This window comes from Lepisosteus platostomus, chromosome 1 (genome assembly GCF_059453375.1).
Source record: "Lepisosteus platostomus isolate fLepPlt1 chromosome 1, fLepPlt1.hap1, whole genome shotgun sequence".
Taxonomy (NCBI): Eukaryota; Metazoa; Chordata; class Actinopteri; order Semionotiformes; family Lepisosteidae; genus Lepisosteus; species Lepisosteus platostomus.
In genome coordinates, this window is record NC_142611.1 from 50,815,220 (window position 1) to 50,836,480 (window position 21,261).

Below are 21,261 nucleotides of genomic sequence, written 5' to 3' on the forward strand. Positions count from 1 at the left end.
CGCACAGCGCACCACGAAAACAACCACAATTCACTAGCAGTTTGCTTGGTTGTGTTGCACCACAGCTTACTGCTTGCAGTTGTTCCTCTACAAAGATACTGAAAAAACCTGAAAGGGCTAGGAAATATGCGTACAGAGAATGAAATTTATACATGTTGAAAGCTGAACAAATGCACGATGTCTGAAGCTAAGGTCCGCCTAGTATGTTTAAAGCATTTAAAGAGGGTTGCAATTTTGGGAAAACACGAATTACCATTCTCCACAAATTCTTTGGCATTCTGCTCATAGAGACCTGTCATTACTGATGTGAAGGGCAATTCAAGGAGAAAGACAGACTAACAGAGACACACAGCAAGTACAAAAGCAATGCAACTTGTACAGAAGTAATATATCCCAATTCCTGAAGGCAGTAATGGAGTGTCTCTGATGAATAAAGGCAATGATGGTGATTGCAAAAGCATTTGATGACTGGAGAGAAAGGCCCTTGTAGCAATTTATGTCAATCCTTGCCTAACAAGCTTCATATGACAGGGAAGTGTGAATCCTTCTGGTGTCTGAAATATAAGTGGAAAGGAACCTTCAATCCTCAATTTTGTGAGGCCAATCACTGAGCGGGCCATTTCCAACATTCTAGAAAGTTCTGGTAATAAAGTGTGAGTGTGATTTTCTGACCGGCAGCCGGCACGCTGGCGAGAGAGTATCGCGTAGCGCGAGAAGACGACGGCTGCTCACAGGCAGGATGATGGAGTCTCCCCGTGTCGCTGCTGCTGCTGCTGCCCAGGCTGGTGCTGCTCTGCGTCAGCCCATTGGAGGCCAGGCCAGGAATCGCCCCCTTGGGGGCAGGACCATTTGCCTCGCTTCCGGACAGGAGGTGTTCCTCCAACCCTGCCGGGAAACTGCCTTCCTCTTGGAAATGGTCTTCCTGCTGTACGTGGGAAGAAAGACATGAAGGCAATTACAATGCTGGATCCGGAGAAGCATAACACAACACAAGGAACTACTTGATTATATTATTGCAAAATAAAATCATCCCCTGTATTTACGTATGTAGTACTTTTCATCAAGGGACCCAAATGCCTTCAGATAAACAAGTTAAGCCCTTTAGGCATCAATGAACTGAAACGGCCATTCTGGGCAACGAATGGCAGCCGTTATACTCCACTCCGCTACACAGCAGGTCAGGGAGAGAAGTGAGGATATTCTTCACTCATTGGGTTAAGGAGAAACTGTGGGAAGTCAGACATTTCAAGCCCAGAGTGGAGTTTACCCAGGACACCGGGGATAAACACCTCTACACTTACGAACAATGCCACAGGATCTTTAGTGAGTAAGACCTTAGTTTAACATCTCAACCGAAGAAGCGCACCTCTTACAGCACAGTGTCTCTGGCCACCGAACTGGGCCATTGATCTGAAAATTCTGCTCCAGATGGAGGAGCACAACCTACAGTTCACCAACACCACTTACAGCAACATCTTTGGCTTCCTTGGAGGTCTCCTATTAAAGTCCTGACCAGGCTCAGTCTTACAGTACATAGCTTCTGAGATGTGACAAGATCAGACTACTTGGTGGTAAAGTGTATTATCTATATAGTGCAATATGGCTTTACAGGTAATAGAAAGACAATATTGCACCAGGTTAACATGGTGAGTCCATTTCTCTCTTTTAACTGGCTTTCACTTCTGAGACTCATTCTACAAAACAGGGATAGATCACAATTAAATTATCTTGAATGATGAAATGCAGATTCAGTAGTTTTATTTACTATTCAGTAGTAAAAAAACACCCATATGTCTAAGAAATACATTTCCAGTATATCTCTTGGAAATAATACACAGGGCTCTGACTTTATAAAATCTCATAAAAGATGAATGTATTTTTGAAAGCCATGACAAAAAAAGTGATCACTCTTCACATTTCATTTGAGACAAGAACAATATCACTAAAGAGGGAAATGAGAATCTGTGATCATTCCTAAAGGTGTGCACAAAATGCAGTACTTTTTTTAGGTGTTCAACTCTTACAAAGTCTGCTAATGCAATTGTATTTTATAAAAGGAAAGCACAGGGATGTAGTTCCCTGTAGGAATTAAATTCTATATGGTATTTAAGGAAATTAAACATCAGTGTCTCATTCAGTAGCCTACAGTATTGGCAGATCATTTGCTGTTACATGTTTGGATTATATATGACAGCAAACCAAGATCCTAAGGCAAAAAAATGGAAGATTTCTTAAGCAAAACAGAAACACACTACTGTACTGAACTCACCTCATCGTCTGAGTAGGAGTAGGCTGAAGCCACAGCCCCCCACACTTTGCTGGCAACATTGGCAGCCTGCTTCATGCCCGACTTGAGCACGTCCATCTTGGGGCCAGAGAGCAGAGTGTCCATCTTGATGCCGGAGATGGTGTTGATGACAGATCCTAGAGAGCCGTGCGGGGAGGAGCGTACCAGGGCAGTGAGGGAGGACGAACGCTGATTCTGGGCCTGACTGGAGCTCTTGAGCTTTGAGGAGAAGGTCTTGGACCTGGCCACAGAGGGGCTAGGCTTTAGAGGGTCAGCGGCAGAGCTGGGTTGCTCCACAGCAGCAGAAGGCAGGCTGCACCTGCGCTCGGGGGCCTTGCCCGACCCGGACTGAGCTACTTCCTCCTTTGCTTCGCCCTGGTGTAGCTCCATGCTGGAGGACTTTGTGCCCAGAGGGCTTTTGAGGTTCATGTACATCTCAATCTCATCAGCCAGGTTCCTGGACACCACCAGGGGGACAGCCCTCTCGTCACTTTGGACCGAGATAGTGTCTGGGCTCTCAGAAGCTAGCAGAGACAAGGGGTCAGCTCCCACCTCCACATCCTCCCTCTCTACTGCCTTGGAGTATAAACTGCCCCTCTTGGTGGCGTCCCTCTCTATAGATTCCCCCCTCAGCACCACTTCTGGTCCCTTCCCAGAGAGGGCTGACCTATCACACGCTGCCCCTTCAGAGGCATTGTCCTCGGTAAGATCTGGGAGCACCGGGCAAACACTGCTCTCCACTGAAAGCTTCTCATCAGAATCCTGTTGCTCCTGCTGCCCATCCTCCATCCCCTGGACAGATGAACTGTCCGATGATGGGGCTTTGGTTCCAGAAAAGGCAGCAGCCAGGATTTTGGCATCTGCTCCCATCTGTATGGCGATCTCGTCGACGTTCATTTCCAGGCTCCCCTTTTTGAGCAGCATGCCCGCCCGGCTCTCTGCGCTGAAGCTGCAGCTCCGCTCGGAGAACGTCTTCTGACGCTGAAGGTGCTGCTTGGCCCCCGTTTCGCCCGGGCTACGTGGTGGGAGCGAGTGGCCCTCCTCTGCGAAGACCACGTCCTCTCCCGCGCTCTGGGAGGAGAAGAGCGGCCCAGCGGCACTGGCTGAATGAACAAGCAGGAAAAACCATTAGAAACTCTTTAATGAAAATATTCTGTGAATGCAAATAAAAACATCTCTGTAAAATATTTCAGGACTGCCTGTAAATGGCTGCCCAATAGCTGTTGCCTTAAGGTAATTCAATAAAACCTGTATCCAGGTCTACAGGTTTTCTGGTAGCACACTTTGAGAATTATTAGATTTTAACAAGCTTGTGTTATTTGTAAAGGTCTGTGCTAGCTAAAACCAAGATGCAGTGACACCAGATTGCAAATGCTTGTTTCGTATTCATGCAACACAGACCAGGCTTTCAACAGTGGAGTCACTGCCCAACGAGTCCTACTGATGCACAAAGTCAGTGTGTTTCCTAATTAAGATGCTGGTCTAGCATGACGGACACAGCTCTCACACACCAGTGCTCCCTCTGCCGGCACTGCTGTCCAGGCTCCCAGTTGACAGCTTCACGATACTGTGGCCCGAGGTCGGCAGCTCCACAGGGCTTGGGGGACTGGCTGTGGCCGCTGAGGGGATCTGGGAATCAGCAACGTCTTCACCTGTAAACAGACAGAACTCTTATTAACTAGAGCAGTGGCTCTCAAACTGTGGTACGCGTACCGGCAGTGGTACGTGGAGTGCCGCCAGGTGGTACGCCAAATGACCATGGAACTGTGTTGTTTGCGTTGAAAAATCGGGACGGGTTTTCATATTTTGTATTTTAATATGTGTCGAATACGCAGCCTACGTACTACGATACAGTGCGCGCTAATACTTCAGTGGACACAAGAGTTACTCTGTAATTCTATACCACTCTATAGGAATGCGTGCTACGGATGCAAGTGACCAATTGTATTTAAAAAAAGCTACTGTATCTCCAGCAAATAGAGAGAAAGGAGAATGTGCGTGATTTTGGAACAATGCCAACGTTTTTAAACACAGGAATGCATAGAAATACGTGCTACGAACGCAGGTAATCTTGTGAGCACACGAAAGCGTGATAACAGAAAAATATTTAAGAACTGTTCTAATTTGAGAAAAATACACCGAGCATCTCTGTGTTTCGCTCCCATGCACATGAAATAAAAACTTTAAATAAATACGGAAATAACGGAAACGCGAAAAATGCAAGCTTGCGGATTGCTAAAGCAGGTAAGCTACACTATTTTTGAAGAACCTTATTTACCGTTGGCAAAAGAGCTGACACGTATTATGTGTAGAGAAAAAGCTGCTAAACAGCTCGACCTGCTGCCCCCCTCCCCCTGAGAGATACAGTCATTCATAGAATTATTGAAATGAAGGATTATATAAAAAGTACACTGATAGAGCGTGTTAAGATGAGCAGATGTTTTTCACTGCAATTAGATGAGTCTGTAGTCGATTTGGCCAATTTGCTCGTTTACGTTAGATACGAGTTTGAGGGCATGTCCCATGAGGACTTTCTGTTCTTTAAACCGCTACCAACAGGAACTACAGGAGAGCACATATTTCAGCTTCTGAATGAATTTATCGAAGAGAATGGCATCGACTGGATAAAATGTGTGGGAGTTTGTACAGACGGTGCTAGAGCAATGACAAGCCGACATAACAGTGTAGTTGCACGAATTAGAGAGGTTGCTCCAGAAATTAATGTACGCCTTACAACATCCACTGCGAGACCTTTGCCATCAAGAAAATGCCTGACGATTTAATATATGTTAGACTCTGTTGTGAATTGTATCAAGGCTCAAAAAATTAATTCACATCTGCTTTGCTCAACTAAACAGGCTCACCCCTCTCACTGAAATGGTGCTTTTTTATGAGTTGTTGTTAATGTTTTTTTTCTGTAAAACACTTTGAGAAGCCACCTTTAAAGGTGCTATATCAAATAAAGTTTATTATTATAATATTTATTATATGTATGTGTGAGTGTGTGTGCACGCGCGCTCATGTTGGTCATTGAGAATTTCTGGGGTTCCTATGAGATGATGACTTGTAGGTGGTACTTGGATGCTTTGGTTGGATTAGGGGTGGTACTTGGTCCAAAAAAGTTTGAGAACCACTGAACTACAGCATTTACACTCTCACACTCGGAAGGAAGAGAATGTTGCTGTAGACAGTCTCTCTCTAGGGTTGGAAAACAGTGAAAGTTTCTGAAAACACAAAGCAGTACAGAACTCGAATCACACTGGTGCAGTCAATGTGGGCATTTCCTCTTTACCAGATCTGCCCCCCACTTGTTCCTCTTGCCCTCTTAAAACATTATTCTGAGAAGTTGTAGTGATACTTGGGCGAGTGCCTTTTGATTGGATTTTAATTTACAAATTTTCCCTTCTGATGCTCAGTTTACAAGTTTTCTAGTTAATTCAAACTTCAATCTTGTAATCAAGACTTCCAGTGAAATCTTCTATGGCTCAATAAGTAGAATTGAAGAGCCCTTCTACACAGCAGAAAGCCAACAGATTCTGGTGACACTCACGGTCACAAACAGCTGCTTGACTGAAGAAACACATTCACAGTTAAATAGGAGAACTGTAGACATTACCGTTTTGTTTCGCTTTGGTTATGCTAGGCTGGTCAGCATCTGGGAGAGGAGCAGTCGTCGGGACTGAGACTTCTGGTCTCAGTTCGTCCTTCGACCCGTAACCCTGGTCCGACTGACCACCTGTATCACAGGAGGAAATGGTCAGCAAAGCACCGGCCTCCTGGCGTGCTCGGAGCTGCACGAGTCTTCAGAAATGTTAACCCTGATGGCTTGCACAAAACCATTCTGCACATACAAAGCATCTCATGAGGGAGAGCGGAGACACACAAGCTTACTGGCATCTGGTGTTCTGAATGTTGTCAGGATAATGTCGACCAAAGTAATAAAACACCACAAAACATACAGATGTTAATTGTCTTTAGAAAAGGGTGGGATGGGGGCAATTCAGAACATCATAATACAGTATATGGAAATTATAGAGTATCCTGACCTACAGTAAGTGTAGCTGCACAATATTTCAAACCATTTGTATTTATTTTTATCAGCAGTCAAAGAGATTTATTGCAGCCATTAAAACACAGTATTTTACATGACAATTGTCATTTATATAAACACATATAAAAGATACACACAACAGTGCAACATAAGCAGATACTATAGTGAAAGTTCAACAATGCCCAGAAATCAATGAGAGCCCACTGCTCCATCAGTAGTGCTTTTTTTGCACCATGACAATAAATATACAAAAAAGCCAGGGAAAAACTAGTAGTGTATCTGGGTAACCAAGTGTTTATGCTTCACATTACAGGACTAAAAGAATACAGACAAGAAAAAAATGTATCAAAGGTGTGAGATCAACTACTTCTGAGAGTAACTTGGGCTCACTTGTTGCTAATGTTAACCTGCTATGTGTAAAAGCACCTGGGGCCCTGAGTATGAATTCTGCTCATGAAAAAGAAATGGCTGTAGAGGAACTATTACCTGAAGCATTTCCACTTTTAAAGAGGAACACAACACCCACTCCCTTCCAAAGCTTCATCTCACACATGTCTTTGCCAAAGCCAAGGACACATGTAGCACTGAGAGACAGCACAGGGAGCAGAAGCAGGGACACAAAAGCCGAGAGAGGGACACTTTAGTTTTTTGAGGAGAGGCGGACAGAAAAAGACAAAGATCAGTGGCAGATTGAAGGAGAGGGACAGGTCGAAGCACTGCATACTGACTGAACCCTTTGCTATCCATTCTAACCCCTGTCATACCCATTTCAATGTCAACAAAATTTTGAATGAATAAAGGATTACAGGAATTTATAAAAACACAGCAGACTACAATGAAACAAATAAACTGAAGTCAGGTATTATCCAACTTTAAGAGGCAAACATATAACATTACACAAAATCCTCTGCATGATACAGAAAATTATATATTGTATTTAGTGTATATGAAAATGTGTAGCTTTAAGTGCGAATGTTAGCCGTTTTTAACCAAAATACAGGAGAAAAGTAGAAAGGCTGAGAAGAGAACAGCAGTAAAATGAGGTGATGGGAGTTTGGGTGCAGAATACTAGACTGTCATCTGTCCAGTCACGCTGTACTGTATGGGCGTGGCACCAGGACTACACATGCCCTGAAATGAAAGCTCGGAGAGCCCTGGCCGCTGGACAGAAGGTGCCGACCTGCTCTGCCCTGTACGAGCCTCATCCCACACCTCCAAGGGAGGCCTCAAGCGCGTGCCCACGCTCCGGCCAGGACGCCGTGACCGGGCGCGTGCCGTACCTGCGCTGCAGTGATTGTCCGACTCGTGCCCGACGACAAGGCTCCTGGCGAACAGGGTGTGCTCCCCGCCGTTGGCGTCGTTGGAGCTGTCCTCACTGCCGTGGCTGATCCTGTCCCCGTCACTCGCGCCGCCAGGACTCGCCGCGGCTGCAGAGAAACAGGCGCCTCAAACCACGGCCCTCCTCGTCCTCCCTCCAGCTCCCCTCGTCCAGCGCGGTATTCAAGTCAGGACGCAGTCCCACAAACTGCTCTAACCCTCACAGACCACATCTCACAGGGGAGTTTGTTTGCACACCAGATGCTTTCAGAAAGCCGACCTGCTACAGCTGCCCCATCAAAGTTCCTTCCTTTTTTAGATGCCTACAAAAACCTGCGTGAAAATATCTTTCAAACAAGTAAGGCTTCGTGAAACATTTGAGAGTGATCCAGAGCTACAAAGAATTCATAATGCCTTTTAAGGGATACAAACCAAAAATAAGTCAAACTTCCTTTGTTTAAACATTTTAACAGTTCAAGCAGATAATATAAAGGATTACATTTGTAATTATGTATAACTGGATATGCCAGCAGCTATATCACCCTGCAGCTCTCAAATGGCAGCCTGCTGAAGCTAAGCAGGTGTGAGCCTGGTCAGTACCTGGATGGGAGACCTCCTGGGAAGCTATGGTTGCTGCTGGAAGAGGTGTTGGAGGGACCAGCAGGGGGTGCCCTCCCTGCGGTCTGTGTGGGTCCTAATGCCCTGGTATAGCGGTGGGGACACTATACTGTTGTGGGCGCCATCTTTCGGATGCGACGTCAAACCGATCCCTGGGCATTTCTCGATAAGATTAAGGAGTTATCCCAGTGTCTGGGCCAAATTTCCCCCACTCTGCCTCAAAATTGTCCCCATGTATGACTGGCTTGCACCTGCCCTGTGATGGACTGGCGCCCTGTCCAGGGTGTACCCTGACTTGCCAGCTAGGCTCCAGCTTCCCGCGACACCGTATGGTATAAAGCGGTTTGGCAAATGACATGACACATGTAGCTGTACGTTGACTATCTAAGCTTTTCCTTAAAAACTGAAAGCATAAAGCATTTTAAAACAGATCTGATCTTTCTTGAACCAGAAAATATAAACTGAAGCTTTGAACTTCATATGGAGCTAATATATTTTCTGTCACTATAAACAGGCAGGATCTATAATTCTGTATGGGAACATATTTGAACAACCACAATGTATCATATATAAAATGTGGAAAAAAAAACAGAACACTCAACCTTTTTTCACATGGTAAATACTGTATCTTTTTATCTTTCCACATACTATTTAACAAAACATTGAGACGCATTTGCTAAAATTCAATAGTGCTTGTTTCTAACAAGAGCCACTAGATGGCACTGCAGCTTCAGGAACTACTGCTGGAGCAAAGAGCTTGAAAGCTTGGCAATCGTTGCCTTTGAGGTCCCAGGCAGACTTTTCCTCCACTGCCTGAATCTCGTACCTTTATCACCCGATCGAAACAGGAGATAAACCTACTGATCTCAGTGCACAGCTGTGTACACTAATGATTTTAAAGGCATCGTACAAGCCATTCACATGCTCTCACGTAAGGTCAGCCTCGGTGAAATACTGATTATCAAGAAGACATCCCGACTGTCCACCACTGTCGATGGTGACGGTTACCTGCAGTGACCCTGGACTGAGCTGTCCTGCGGAGAGCCTGTTTGAACTGGGCCATTCCCCGCAACACGTTGCGCAGCTTAGTCCACATGAAGTTGCTGCCCCTGTTGCAGTCGGGCCATTTACTCTCCAGAACAGCCTGCAGAGACAGAGGAGCACAGGAGAACGTCCTGAACCCCTTCTTAAAGAGACACAAAGCGACTGTATCTGGACAGATCAAAAGCAAACTGAACAACGCCAAAAATGCTTGAAAATATTTACTGAAGAATGGAATATTATTTGGCAAGGTGGATTTTTCCTTTGCCAAGCACAGCCTCAAAGTAGTGAGCAAAAAATGCCCGTGTCAAAAAGATTTTTGTGACATTTGCCATTAATGAACTAACACATGTGACTTACACAGATCTGATTCTACAGAGCCTGGAAAAGGATTTGATGCAGTAAATGTGTTAAACATTCAGTCAAACTGTAAAATGAAAAATTTGTGAAAGCACAAATCTTTGAACTGACCCCTACACAATCATTCCAGTAAGCTTATGGCCTTGGGCTCACTCATACAGATTCTTTTTTCTTTTTTTAAGAATTTTAATTATTTTTGTTCCAGCACCCAGATCTGCAATAGCCAGTAGTGTTTTTCATGTCTCTGCCTCATACAGATTCTGTGCCGGGAAGTGCAATCTATCAGACCAAGAACAGCAATTGAATCTATGGCATGTGGACATCGGTTTCCGCCTGACCTAGCCACCTTTCGTGCACAACAAAACATTTTTCTCGCTCATGTTACCCCCAGTGCCTTGCGTGGTTCCAGGACGCACAGATGCGTTTCCAAACCGAGAGCTGTCGGGGCACACACCCACATGAAGAAGACAAGCAAATGGGCTAAGTTCACAACACCTCTATGCCCCGTCCAAAAGGGACCACTTTCTGAAAAAAGAGTGTTTCACAGCTCCTCCCACACTTGGCAAATGTTTGCCAAACACAGTGTTGTATCCTTCTCCAGATTTGATAGATGACACCTGCAAAAATTACTATTACTGCCCTGTTACATGTGCAGTTAAGCACTACAGTATTCGAATGAAAAAATGGAGTGCTCTAGCACTACACTGCACATACAGTGCCTTGCGAAAGTATTCGGCCCCCTTGAACTTTTCAACCTTTTGCCACATTTCAGGCTTCAAACATAAAGATATAAATTTTTTATTTTATGTGAAGAATCACCAACAAGTGGGACACAATTGTGAAGTGGAACGAAATCTATTGGATTTTTGAAACTTTTTTAACTAATAAAAAAATGAAAAGTGGGGCGTGCAAAATTATTCGGCCCCTTTACTTTCAGTGCAGCAAACTCACTCCAGAAGTTCAGCGAGGATCTCTGAATGATCCAATGTTGTCCTAAATGACTGATGGTGATAAATAGAATCCACCTGTGTGTAATCAAGTCTCTGTATAAATGCACCTGCTCTGTGATAGTCTCAAGGTTCTGTTGAAAGCGCAGAGAGCATCATGAAGACCAAGGAACACACCAGGCAGGTCCGTAATACTGTTGTGGAGAAGTTTAAAGCCGGATTTGGATACAAAAAGATTTCCCAAGCTTCAAACATCCCAAGGAGCACTGTGCAAGCGATCATCTTGAAATGGAAGGAGTATCAGACCACTGCAAATCTACCAAGACCTGGCCGTCCCTCTAAACTTTCAGCTCAGACAAGGAGAAGACTGATCAGAGATGCAGCCAAGAGGCCCATGATCACTCTGGATGAACTGCAGAGAACTACAGCTGAGGTGGGAGAGTCTGTCCATAGGACAACAATCAGTCTTACACTGCACAAATCTGGCCTTTATGGAAGAGTGGCAAGAAGAAAGCCATTTCTCAAAGATATCCATAAAAAGTCTCGTCTAAAGTTTGCCACAAGCCACCTGGGAGACACCCCAAACATGTGGAAGACGGTGCTCTGGTCAGATGAAACCAAAATCGAACTTTTTGGCCACAATGCAAAACGATATGTTTGGCGTAAAAGCAACACAGCTCATCACCCTCAACACACCATCCCCACTGTCAAACATGGTGGTGGCAGCATCATGGTTTGGGCCTGCTTTTCTTCAGCAGGGACAGGGAAGATGGTTAAAATTGAGGGGAAGATGGATGCAGCCAAATACAGGACCATTCTGGATGAAAACCTGTTGGAGTCTGCAAAAGACCTGAAACTGGGACGGAGATTTATCTTCCAACAAGACAATGATCCCAAACATACAGCAAAATCTACAAAGGAATGGTTCACAAATAAACGTATCCAGGTGTTTGAATGGCCAAGTCAAAGTCCAGACCTGAATCCAATCGAGAATCTGTGGAAAGAGCTGAAAACTGCTGTTCACAAACGCTCTCCATCCAACCTCACTGAGCTCGAGCTGTTTTGCAAGGAAGAATGGGCAAGAATTTCAGTCTCTCGATGTGCAAAACTGATAGAGACATACCCCAAGCGACTTGCAGCTGTAATCGCAGCAAAAGGTTGCTCTACAAAGTATTAACGCAAGGGGGCCGAATAATTTTGCACGCCCCACTTTTCATTTTTTTATTACTTAAAAAAGTTTCAAAAATCCAATAGATTTCGTTCCACTTCACAATTGTGTCCCACTTGTTGGTGCTTCTTCACATAAAATAAAAAATTTATATCTTTATGTTTGAAGCCTGAAATGTGGCAAAAGGTTGAAAAGTTCAAGGGGGCCGAATACTTTCGCAAGGCACTGTAGCTATCCCTAATATGTAAAACACATCCGTAATTTTCTGTGCATTCTTGAGTAATACTGGAATTTCAGACTTTGCCTGCAGATCACATTGCTGCCCTCATTTAGGGAATCCCATGACATCCTAGTGGCTGTGCAGAGTGTAAGCAGTACCTTGTTGTAGTAGCCGTAGGTGATGGCGTTGGGCTGCACTCCAGCATTCTTCATCTCGAAGTGAAGTCGTACTGCCAGGACAGGCAGGTTCCAGATGCCGCACAGCTGCATCACCACCCGGTAGCACACCTGCCAGCACAAAGGAACGGTTTCAAATGAGAGGAGGCCCATTGAGTGGTCAGCAGCTGACTGATCCGATGAGCTCACCCAGCCGTTGCACTTGAAAGCCAGGGTGTATCAGTTCGACGCAGCGGGTGGGTAGCTTGTTCTGTACTCTCACCACCCGTTGTGTAAAGATGTAACTCATATTCTCAGTTTTAAATGGACTTGCACATAGTTCCCATTTGTGTCCTCTAGTTTATCTTTCACTGTTTATTCTGAAGAGATTCGCTGGGTAGGCTCTGTCAATGCCTTTGACGATAAGGCTTGTAATCTTCTCTGTTCCAAGTCTAAAAACATTCAATTCCTCCAGCCTGCAGGGCAGGTGCAGGACATTCCCTTAAGTCCTGGAACATATCTGACTGCTCTTCCCTGGATGGATTCCAGAGTAGAAATGTCCTTTTTTTTATAACATGGAGACCACAATTGTACAAATTAATATAAATGGGATCTTACTAGTGCACTGCACATTATTTAAAAAACATCCCTTGATGAAATCAAAGAAGGCAGGAGTTACAAGTAGCCTTAAAAGTGCAGTGTTGACCAGAATATGTGAGTTGTTTATTAAGACTTGAAAACAACTAAAATATGTCAATTTGATTCAAGCTTCATTATCCCCTAGGATTTTTTTTCAGCAGAGCTCAACACAACAATACAACAAAACAAATCAAAAGTTCAGAACAAACTATCTCAGGAAATGAATTATTTAAGAGTACAATTGCAGAGGGGATGAATGATTTCCTAAGTCTATTTCCTTTGAACCTTGGGGCACAGAGACGTCTCCCAGCTGGGAGTCATGCAGATTCACAGTGGAGGGGGGGTGCCATAATGCAGTTAGCCTTCACTAGAACATTATGTTTATAGAGAGAATATACTGTAGGTTGATCTAACTTAAACCAGTGATTTTGCTACTTATTATCATTCTTTTGCCCAGCCTTTTATGATTTGGAGTACTGAAATTAGCAAACCAAAACGTAAAACAGTATGTTAAGACTTTCAATACATGATCTACAGAAAAGTGTTTAGATAGTTCTGTCCACCTTAAAGAAACTAAGCTTCCCAACAAAAAATCTCAGTTGCCCTCTTTTATAAATGGTCTCCCAACAATCACCCCATCTGAAATTTTGTATTTATGTCTAGTCCCAAATACTTGTAAGCATCCATAACCTCTATAATCTGATCATTTATTACACCGGGTAGGGAAGGGACTTCATTCATCCTAAAATCAAGGATGAGTTTGTTTTCAAAACATTTAACTCCAAAGAGAACTCATCATGCCATTCAACACAATTATTCAGAATGGGCTCAGGATGGTATTCTGGTGGTATGGATATAAGATGATCAGTTTGTTTGTTCTGTTTGTTTGTTCTTAAAATCATTAGCGTACGAACTGTACAATAAAGAGGACAAGACACAACCATATGGTGATCCAATAGAAGTACTACAAATAACCATCTCACCTATTTTACCTGTTGAAATCTGTTCATTAAAAAGTCTATAACCTGGCTTATCAGGTTACCATTTGAAATTCGTTGAGGGCTTCTGTGCCAATGTAAGAGAGGTTGAATCATGTTAAAAGCAGAAAAAAAAATATAATTCTAACAAATGACACCGTTTGTTCAGGATGTCAATAAACCATGTTTAACGAGGTGCAATGTCTACTTTCCTTCTTTTCCTATATGCTGACTGTTGGGGATGAATGACGTCCTGTGTGTCCTTTATAGTGTGTTGCTGTTCGTAAGTAGAGTACCGAGACCCACTGGCCTATACAGTAGTTAAGCTCATTTGACATGGCTGTTTTTTTCAATGGAGATAACATTAGCTATCCTCCAAAGAGAGGGGATGATTTGTGAATTTAAAGACATCAGAAAAAGAAGACTAAAAACGTCACATACTGAAGCTGATCTGCACAAGTTTTAAGAACTGCGTCACACACATTATCTGGACCTGCACTCTTACATCTGTCCTCCTAAAAGATGTAACTCTGTCTACACAGAGGAGCTCAAAGATTCTGCATATTTCAAGCCAATGTTGCCATCATCCAGCCCTCTCCAAGCATTACTGGAGAGAACTAGGTCGTCCACAAGACATAGCAAAATCAAAGCTTATCCCGTAAAAAGTGTTTTCTTATTGCTCATTCTGCACCTTTGGAGCATGAAAAAAATTACAGCTATAAATAAATTCTGCTGCCCAGGCAAACATGGCCAAAGATGTGACACAGGTCGTTATAGCAAAGTGCCTGGAGGCAGAAAAAACATAAAAACAGGAGCTCACCTCGTCAAGAACCTCCACCTCGGTGCTCCTCATCTTGATGAGGACGTTGTAGGCCTGCTGCATGGCCCTGACCTTGGAGTTGGAGACTCTCACGTGGGCTGGCAAGCAGATGAACCACAGGCTGTAGCAGTGACTGAACAGGCACTTTGCCCACAGCGGAGGGTTGGAATAAAACCGCTTGGCCATCTTGTAGGCAGATTTTATCTCCTGCAACAGCATAAAAAGTTCAAAGTCAGCAAGGTGTGCCTCAGCCAGTGAAGTGGATGTCAACGAGAGTCTTACTCTCGCCACTTTGCAGCTTCTCCACTCAGGTGCGTGCCCCTGCAATAAGCAAGTCATTTCAAAAGAAAGCCACTCTGTCAGAGACGAAAAAATCATGAAACATTTGCTGCTTTTTGAAACGAGGCAAAATAGCACTAGCAAAAATCAAAGCCACATAAACGTGTAGCCACATTACATGTGATGTGTACAATTTCTCACAGTTAAATACAACCATGTAAATAATGAAGGTGGGAAGATCATCATCACAGGAACACAGGATAATGACACTTTATTATTTAAGAAAGGTGTCCTAATTTGGTAAACATGACAAACATAAGAATATACTAATGTATATTTACATATACAATTAATCCTTTAGTTGAAGGCTTCTTTTACCCCCTCGAGTTACATTCAAATAAAATTTTATACATATACAGTACATAGAAGAACACAGACTGCTAAGGACAATAACACTCTTGGTTCTACAGGATTTATTGAACATTTCACTACTTCTTGAAAGATACTGGAATATTAATAGACTCGATTTTTACTAATGATGAAAAAAGGTTTCTGTCTTGGGACGTTCTGCCCATTATTGGTTTTCCAGATATTTCCAGAGGGATGTGTAGCACAAATAGAATGGAATTTGTGAGCCAGTTTACTTCCACAGTCGGGTTTGAAACAAAGGCCTTCTAAAAATAATACAGCCCAACAGTAAACACTGTTCTGGACCACATGGCACATTGTTCTGAGGACGGCCTTCACACCCACAAACAGCTCTTCAGCATCCTGCCCCCTCCCCCTCAGCACACAGCTGAGCGCACTCTGCTCTCTGGCCACACTCACATGTAGCTCAGTGAGCTCTTCCACCTGGAGGTCCCATTTGTAAAGCAGACCCCCCCCGAGAATGTTTCAAAACCCCTTCAACCTATTCCAGGTCTCCACCTATCTCTCCTCGGTTCATCCCGATTAAAGCCTGGCCTGTGGAATGATCTTGAAGACGGAAGGCCGGTCTTCAACACAAGAGATGTGTTGAATTTTGTTTATAAGAATATATACATAACTGCCAAAAATAAAGGGAACACTTCAGTAAATTCGAAAAGTGAAAGAAGGTGCTTCCACACAGGTGTGGTTCCTGAGTTAATTAAATAATTAACATCCCATCATGCTTAGGGCCATGTATAGAATGTTGGGCAGACCCACTTGCCCATTAATTTGGCTACCATGGCTAGAAGAAGAGATCTCGGTGACAGTGAGAGGGGGCGATTGTTCGGTCACGTCTGCCTGGAGCTTCAGTGATGAAGACTGCTCAGCGTGCTGATGTTTCACAAGGAACAGTGGCTAAGGTGATGCTGGCATACAAGTCTGAGGGAAAGACATCTTCAGCTAGGGCAAATGTGGACAAAAGTGCATATTCCTTGACTGTGATATCAGTGCATTTGTGCAAGATGCAAGGCAAAACAGACAAGCAACTCTGAGCTGGCAGTTTCACCAAATACAGTCAATCGAGAATTTCACAGAGATCAATACTGTGGTCAGGTGGAGGTGCATTAACACCCTTTTTTACACTTTTGAGAGTAAAGTGATGCAAAGAACACAGGCAGTGGACTACTGAGCAGTAGAAAAAAATCATACAGACAGGTGAGTCATTCTTCACCCTATTCTCAATAAGTGGATGAGTACATGTGAGGCATACGTGTACTCATCCTACAGGCTCGAGTGCTTGTTTCTCATAGTAAAGCTTTCTCGTTGCCCTTTTGTGGCCCAGTGTGCATTTTCCTGGCATGGTTTAGATCTGCTTAACCCCTTAGAGAGCAAGGTAAATGCCAAAATACATACAAATCCATTCTGAGTGATGATGTTCTGAGTGGAATGTTCTGGGAATGGAATCATCCAGGATGACAATGCCCCCATCCACTGGGGACACGTGCTCACAGAATGGTTTGATGGGCATGAAAACAGTGCTCATCAAACTATTGATGCTTTCCCAGTTACAAGATCTCAACCCAACTGAACACTCATGGGAGGTTCTGGAGTGGAGCCTGAAACAGTGTTTTTCACCACCATCAACACCAGATGTTGGAATTTCTGTCGGAAGCATGGTGTCCAATAGAGTTCCAGACACTTGTAGAATCTCCGCCAAGACACACTGAAGCTGTTGTGTTGGCTCAATGTCCCATGAAGATGCTTTATTTTGGAAGTAAATACAATTCTCTAATTTTTGAGAAAATCCCATTGAAATCCTTTCATATACAGTGCCTATAGAAAGTCTACAAACCTTTTCCAAATTAATATTTTATTTTGGCCTAAAAGCCTGAAATCAACACACAAATTCAGAATTTATATTGCCTTATTTACACATTGTAATACCTCCAACTGAAATACAGAAACAGATGTCCAAACATTCTGAAATTAATTAAATGAAAACCTAATAAATCTTAAATCCTTAAAATATAGCAAATTCTAAATTTGGGTAAAATTTAGTTTAATACTTCACAGCTTCAGTGGAATAACATTGATTATCTTTGAGGTACAGTAATAAAATCGACAAAATTGAAACACATTTCTTTTAGTGCGGGACCAGAGTTCCTAATCCTTGTTAAAATAATAATATAATACTCAATAACATATGTTAAGCATTACCAAAAATGAATCACAAATTCATTTGACTGTAAAATAAAGTTAAGTGCCAATGTATTATTCCCACCCTTCGTCAGCAGTATACTGGTAACACATTCATAACAAAACTTGTGTTACTACATGAGAATTTTTCATCATGCTGTACTGGCCCCTTTTCACAACACTTTGGCGAATTTGACATCAGAATATTTCAGAGACTGAGTATATAAGAATGTAAATGCACAAATGAAAGAACAACTTAGGTGTTAGTCATTAAAAACTCATCACTCTCTTGTCACAGAAATTGCAAACACCATATCCATATACAGTAGCTGAGCTTTCCTCAGACTGAAAATGCTGTATCCTTTTTGTGTTTTAATCCTTATAAAATGTATCATTAGCTACAAAGCTATGCTAGTGAACAGTGCAGAGCAGCTACATTTTAAAGGACAGAATATTGATAATTTCATTCAAACACCTCCCAAAAAATTTGGCTCCCTGTAAGACTGCCAATTGCTCCAGTATGTGTTAAGAACAGGAAAATAATAATTGTACCCTCGGACAATCTGTGTGTCCCACTTACAGAGCTCACACTGGAAAGGTCTGTTGGCACAGAATTTGAGCCCACTGAAGTGGGCCTAGCATCACATGTAACAGCCTGGGACTCACCTGCTTAGTCCTCCTGGCCAAGAGAGCAGGACTGTTGGATACACTGCCACCGGCTGCCCTTCTATTCAGGGAGGGTTTCAGCTCTTGGGGTTGGTCAAAGAGCTCCAGCTTCAGCCGAGGGAAATTCTTATAGCTAAAACCAGATTAAAGACGCACTTAAGTTTCTTTACATTCTTTTAATGTAGCATTATCCTAGAGCGTAAATGTTCCTCTACCTTGTTTCGGCAGTTTGTTTAAAAAAATGGAACAGTCCATTGATAACACCTCCTATATTACTAATAATGTGAGAGATCATTTATATATTCACACACGTCCTATTGAGTACATTTGTTCATGCTGGTATGGAAAATCCTATACTAAATGCTTGAAGTGTCAGGAAATTTCCAGTCTGAGAAGTATAATTCAACTATACACACATCATTCCACAGATCCACCAAAATGATGTTCAAAGCACAAAAAACTATGAAGCATTCTTTTTAAACAATTGACTTCTTCAGTCAAGCAGCATTATTATTTAACAAGGCTATTGGCAGGCTTTTAAAAATACATTTTCAGAGTCAGGACACTCTTAATCTATTACCAGAAATCCACTTACTCCTGGCAAGGTTTGCAGCAACCCAAAGCCTAACTGACTTCACCCTGAATGAGGATGCCACTCCATGCTCCTTATAATGCATTACAGTTATGGAAACAAACTGTCAAGAAAACATATGCACTTCTTATGCACTTCACTTCAGGCTATGCAGAACCTTTCTTCTCCAGTGGTTCTTAACCTGGGGTGCAAGATGCTCTTTCGCAGGATGAGAGTCCATGCCAGAGTTTTTTTAGAAGATAAATTGTCAAAAACACAAATTCAATGGTTTTTGATAAGGGTTGCGATAACATATTTTGAGAACCATAGGGGTGCCAGGTGCGGTAAAGGTTAAGAACCACAGTTCTAATCTTTTCAACAAAACACTCAGTAGAGTGTCTGTCAGGGTGCCAAACCAGAATAAGAAGCATACTTTAAATAACAAGCATAAAATTGATAAATGGACTGTGAAGCAAAAGGCCCATAAAACAATGTGCCTATCTGTACTGTGGCACAAGTCATTTTCAGAAGCATAAGTGGCTTTTCCAGTGCTTAGGGAAAGGAAAACCGATTCCACCACCATTATGAAGGGCAGTCTTCCAAGTTGTAGCTAACAGTGTTTTTTAAATAGGAGTGGAGTGAAAGCATGAGCCAAATATAGTCTTCTTCCAGGAAAGCATAAAAGTGATTAAGCGATAAGAGTCAAGGTAAAAGCAAATTGGTGCATTTATGAAAAAATGGCAGGAGACGTCACCCACAACGCTGGGCCTTGTTCCAAATTACGAAGACGACAATAACTTGAAAACCAGGGCTGCTCAACTGATCACAACTCAAGAACAGTGAAAGACTTGGATCCCATCCTTTGATAAACAGAACAGAGTCTTGAATGGACCAATTGAAGTTGCTTTTGTACTTTGTTTCTGAGTATTTTCAGCAGCTAATGGATTTAGATTTTCTATCAAATGCAGCACAAACATCTCAATATATGCATACATATGATTATGTGAAGATGCTTTTGAGGTCCTATTGTGTCAAGGGGACCTTGTTCCAGAAACACAGTCCAGAGGCTGATTACCTGTACTTGGCAGGTGGATCAGGGCCATCCTCTGCTGCAGGCTCGGGTGGCATGACAAAGACTGTGTGCTCGCTTTTCTGCGACTCGTCCAGCTCTATCAGCCTGGTGTCCTCTGAGGATTCGCCTTCCACCTGCAAAGCGACATGGCCTCAGCCTCATCCACATCATGACAGCCCTGGCCACATCACATTACGACCAGCCTGCCTATTTGCGTCACGACATGACATGCCAGCCCTGCTCACATCACGCCAACCCTGCTCAAGGTATGGCACGACACGATACGATACGCCTGCCCCAGGCTACGTCACATCACGTAATCCCCTTCTGCATCACCTTATGACCAGCCAGCCTTGTCCACATTACGACATGACCGTCAGCCCTGCCCACGTCATGGCACGACATGCCTGCCGAAGCATTTTCCACATCAGGAAAGAGCTTATTTTACAAGACACTTAAGATGTCCTATCAACAAGTACATTACATTTGCACATTGGGACTTTCACACTGTCTAAATGCAAGTTTTCCTTAAACCTTAAAACAATATTAAGAAACGCAAAGAGACAAAAGATGGACGCTGGCACTGCCAATCACAAGGTCCTGGTGAAAATCTAGCACTCTCTGTGGCCCAGGATAGCAGGGCACGTCAAAAAATGTAAAACATAATGATAGCGATTCATCCATTTGTTGTGTATTATTGGATTATATATAGTGTCTGTCAGATTTTAAAAACTGAAAGTATTCAGCACGAACAATCACTAAATGAATCAGACTACCTTCAGATTATATTCGATGTTTAAAAATGCATTTCTGAGCAGTCAGAAATTTTAAAATTGTTGAATACTTTATTTATGTACACAACAGAAACTCAAAGCCTTAAAAGAAACCTCTAATTAGCTATTGCACAGCTTCTTAATATAGTTTAATCACTTGATATCACATGAAAAATAGGTGTCCTTTACACAATTTTAGGTGTCAAAAAGGTGTTATTAAGTTGCCTATTAAATCTGGATTTGTTTGTTAATATTAGGTTCAAACCACCTGTTCTTAGTGTTATAGACAAATCTTGGGGGCTGCATTTCTTCCAGGTATGAGAAAACTAAAATCCTACCTTTGCACCTTTGTCAGTCCCTTTATCTGAGGGAAAAAGCTGGAATGAAAAAAAAAACAACTTTTAAAGGAGAGCATTTGTGAGAACAGTTTCTTACACATAAGGGTTTCTTACTCAGACTTTTTAAGAGAATTCAAATTATTCTGAATATAAAAAAACACTTTAGAAACAACATACATCTTTCTTTAAAAATACATAATTCTCTGATTAAGAATTATCATAATTAAGAATCCTCTTAAAGCTCTGTGTTGACTTTGGGTTGATTCCTTTAAGCTCTTTCTCAAGAATGTTTGACAAAGAAGAAACTACTTAAGGAGGACCGGAAGAACACAAACTGAAACCCTGAGCTAATTCAACT

General features: G+C 42.7%; 1 protein-coding gene across 2 annotated transcripts in view; it reads right to left on the reverse strand.

Annotated features, from left to right (window-relative positions):
• dennd4c (DENN/MADD domain containing 4C) overlaps window positions 1-21,261 on the reverse strand; it is an 81,265-nt gene that overhangs the window by 11,354 nt on the left and 48,650 nt on the right. For both annotated transcript variants that reach the window (XM_088631288.1, XM_088631297.1), the window contains exons 14-24: window positions 20,904-20,942; window positions 19,796-19,926; window positions 18,150-18,282; window positions 14,601-14,807; window positions 12,168-12,296; window positions 9,282-9,417; window positions 7,619-7,765; window positions 5,904-6,023; window positions 3,799-3,939; window positions 2,270-3,390; window positions 733-925 (exon numbers count right to left, since the gene is read on the reverse strand). In XM_088631288.1, coding sequence (XP_088487414.1) covers window positions 733-925; window positions 2,270-3,390; window positions 3,799-3,939; window positions 5,904-6,023; window positions 7,619-7,765; window positions 9,282-9,417; window positions 12,168-12,296; window positions 14,601-14,807; window positions 18,150-18,282; window positions 19,796-19,926; window positions 20,904-20,942 — 2,497 coding nt within the window. The remainder of the gene's footprint in view (window positions 1-732; window positions 926-2,269; window positions 3,391-3,798; window positions 3,940-5,903; window positions 6,024-7,618; window positions 7,766-9,281; window positions 9,418-12,167; window positions 12,297-14,600; window positions 14,808-18,149; window positions 18,283-19,795; window positions 19,927-20,903; window positions 20,943-21,261) is intronic.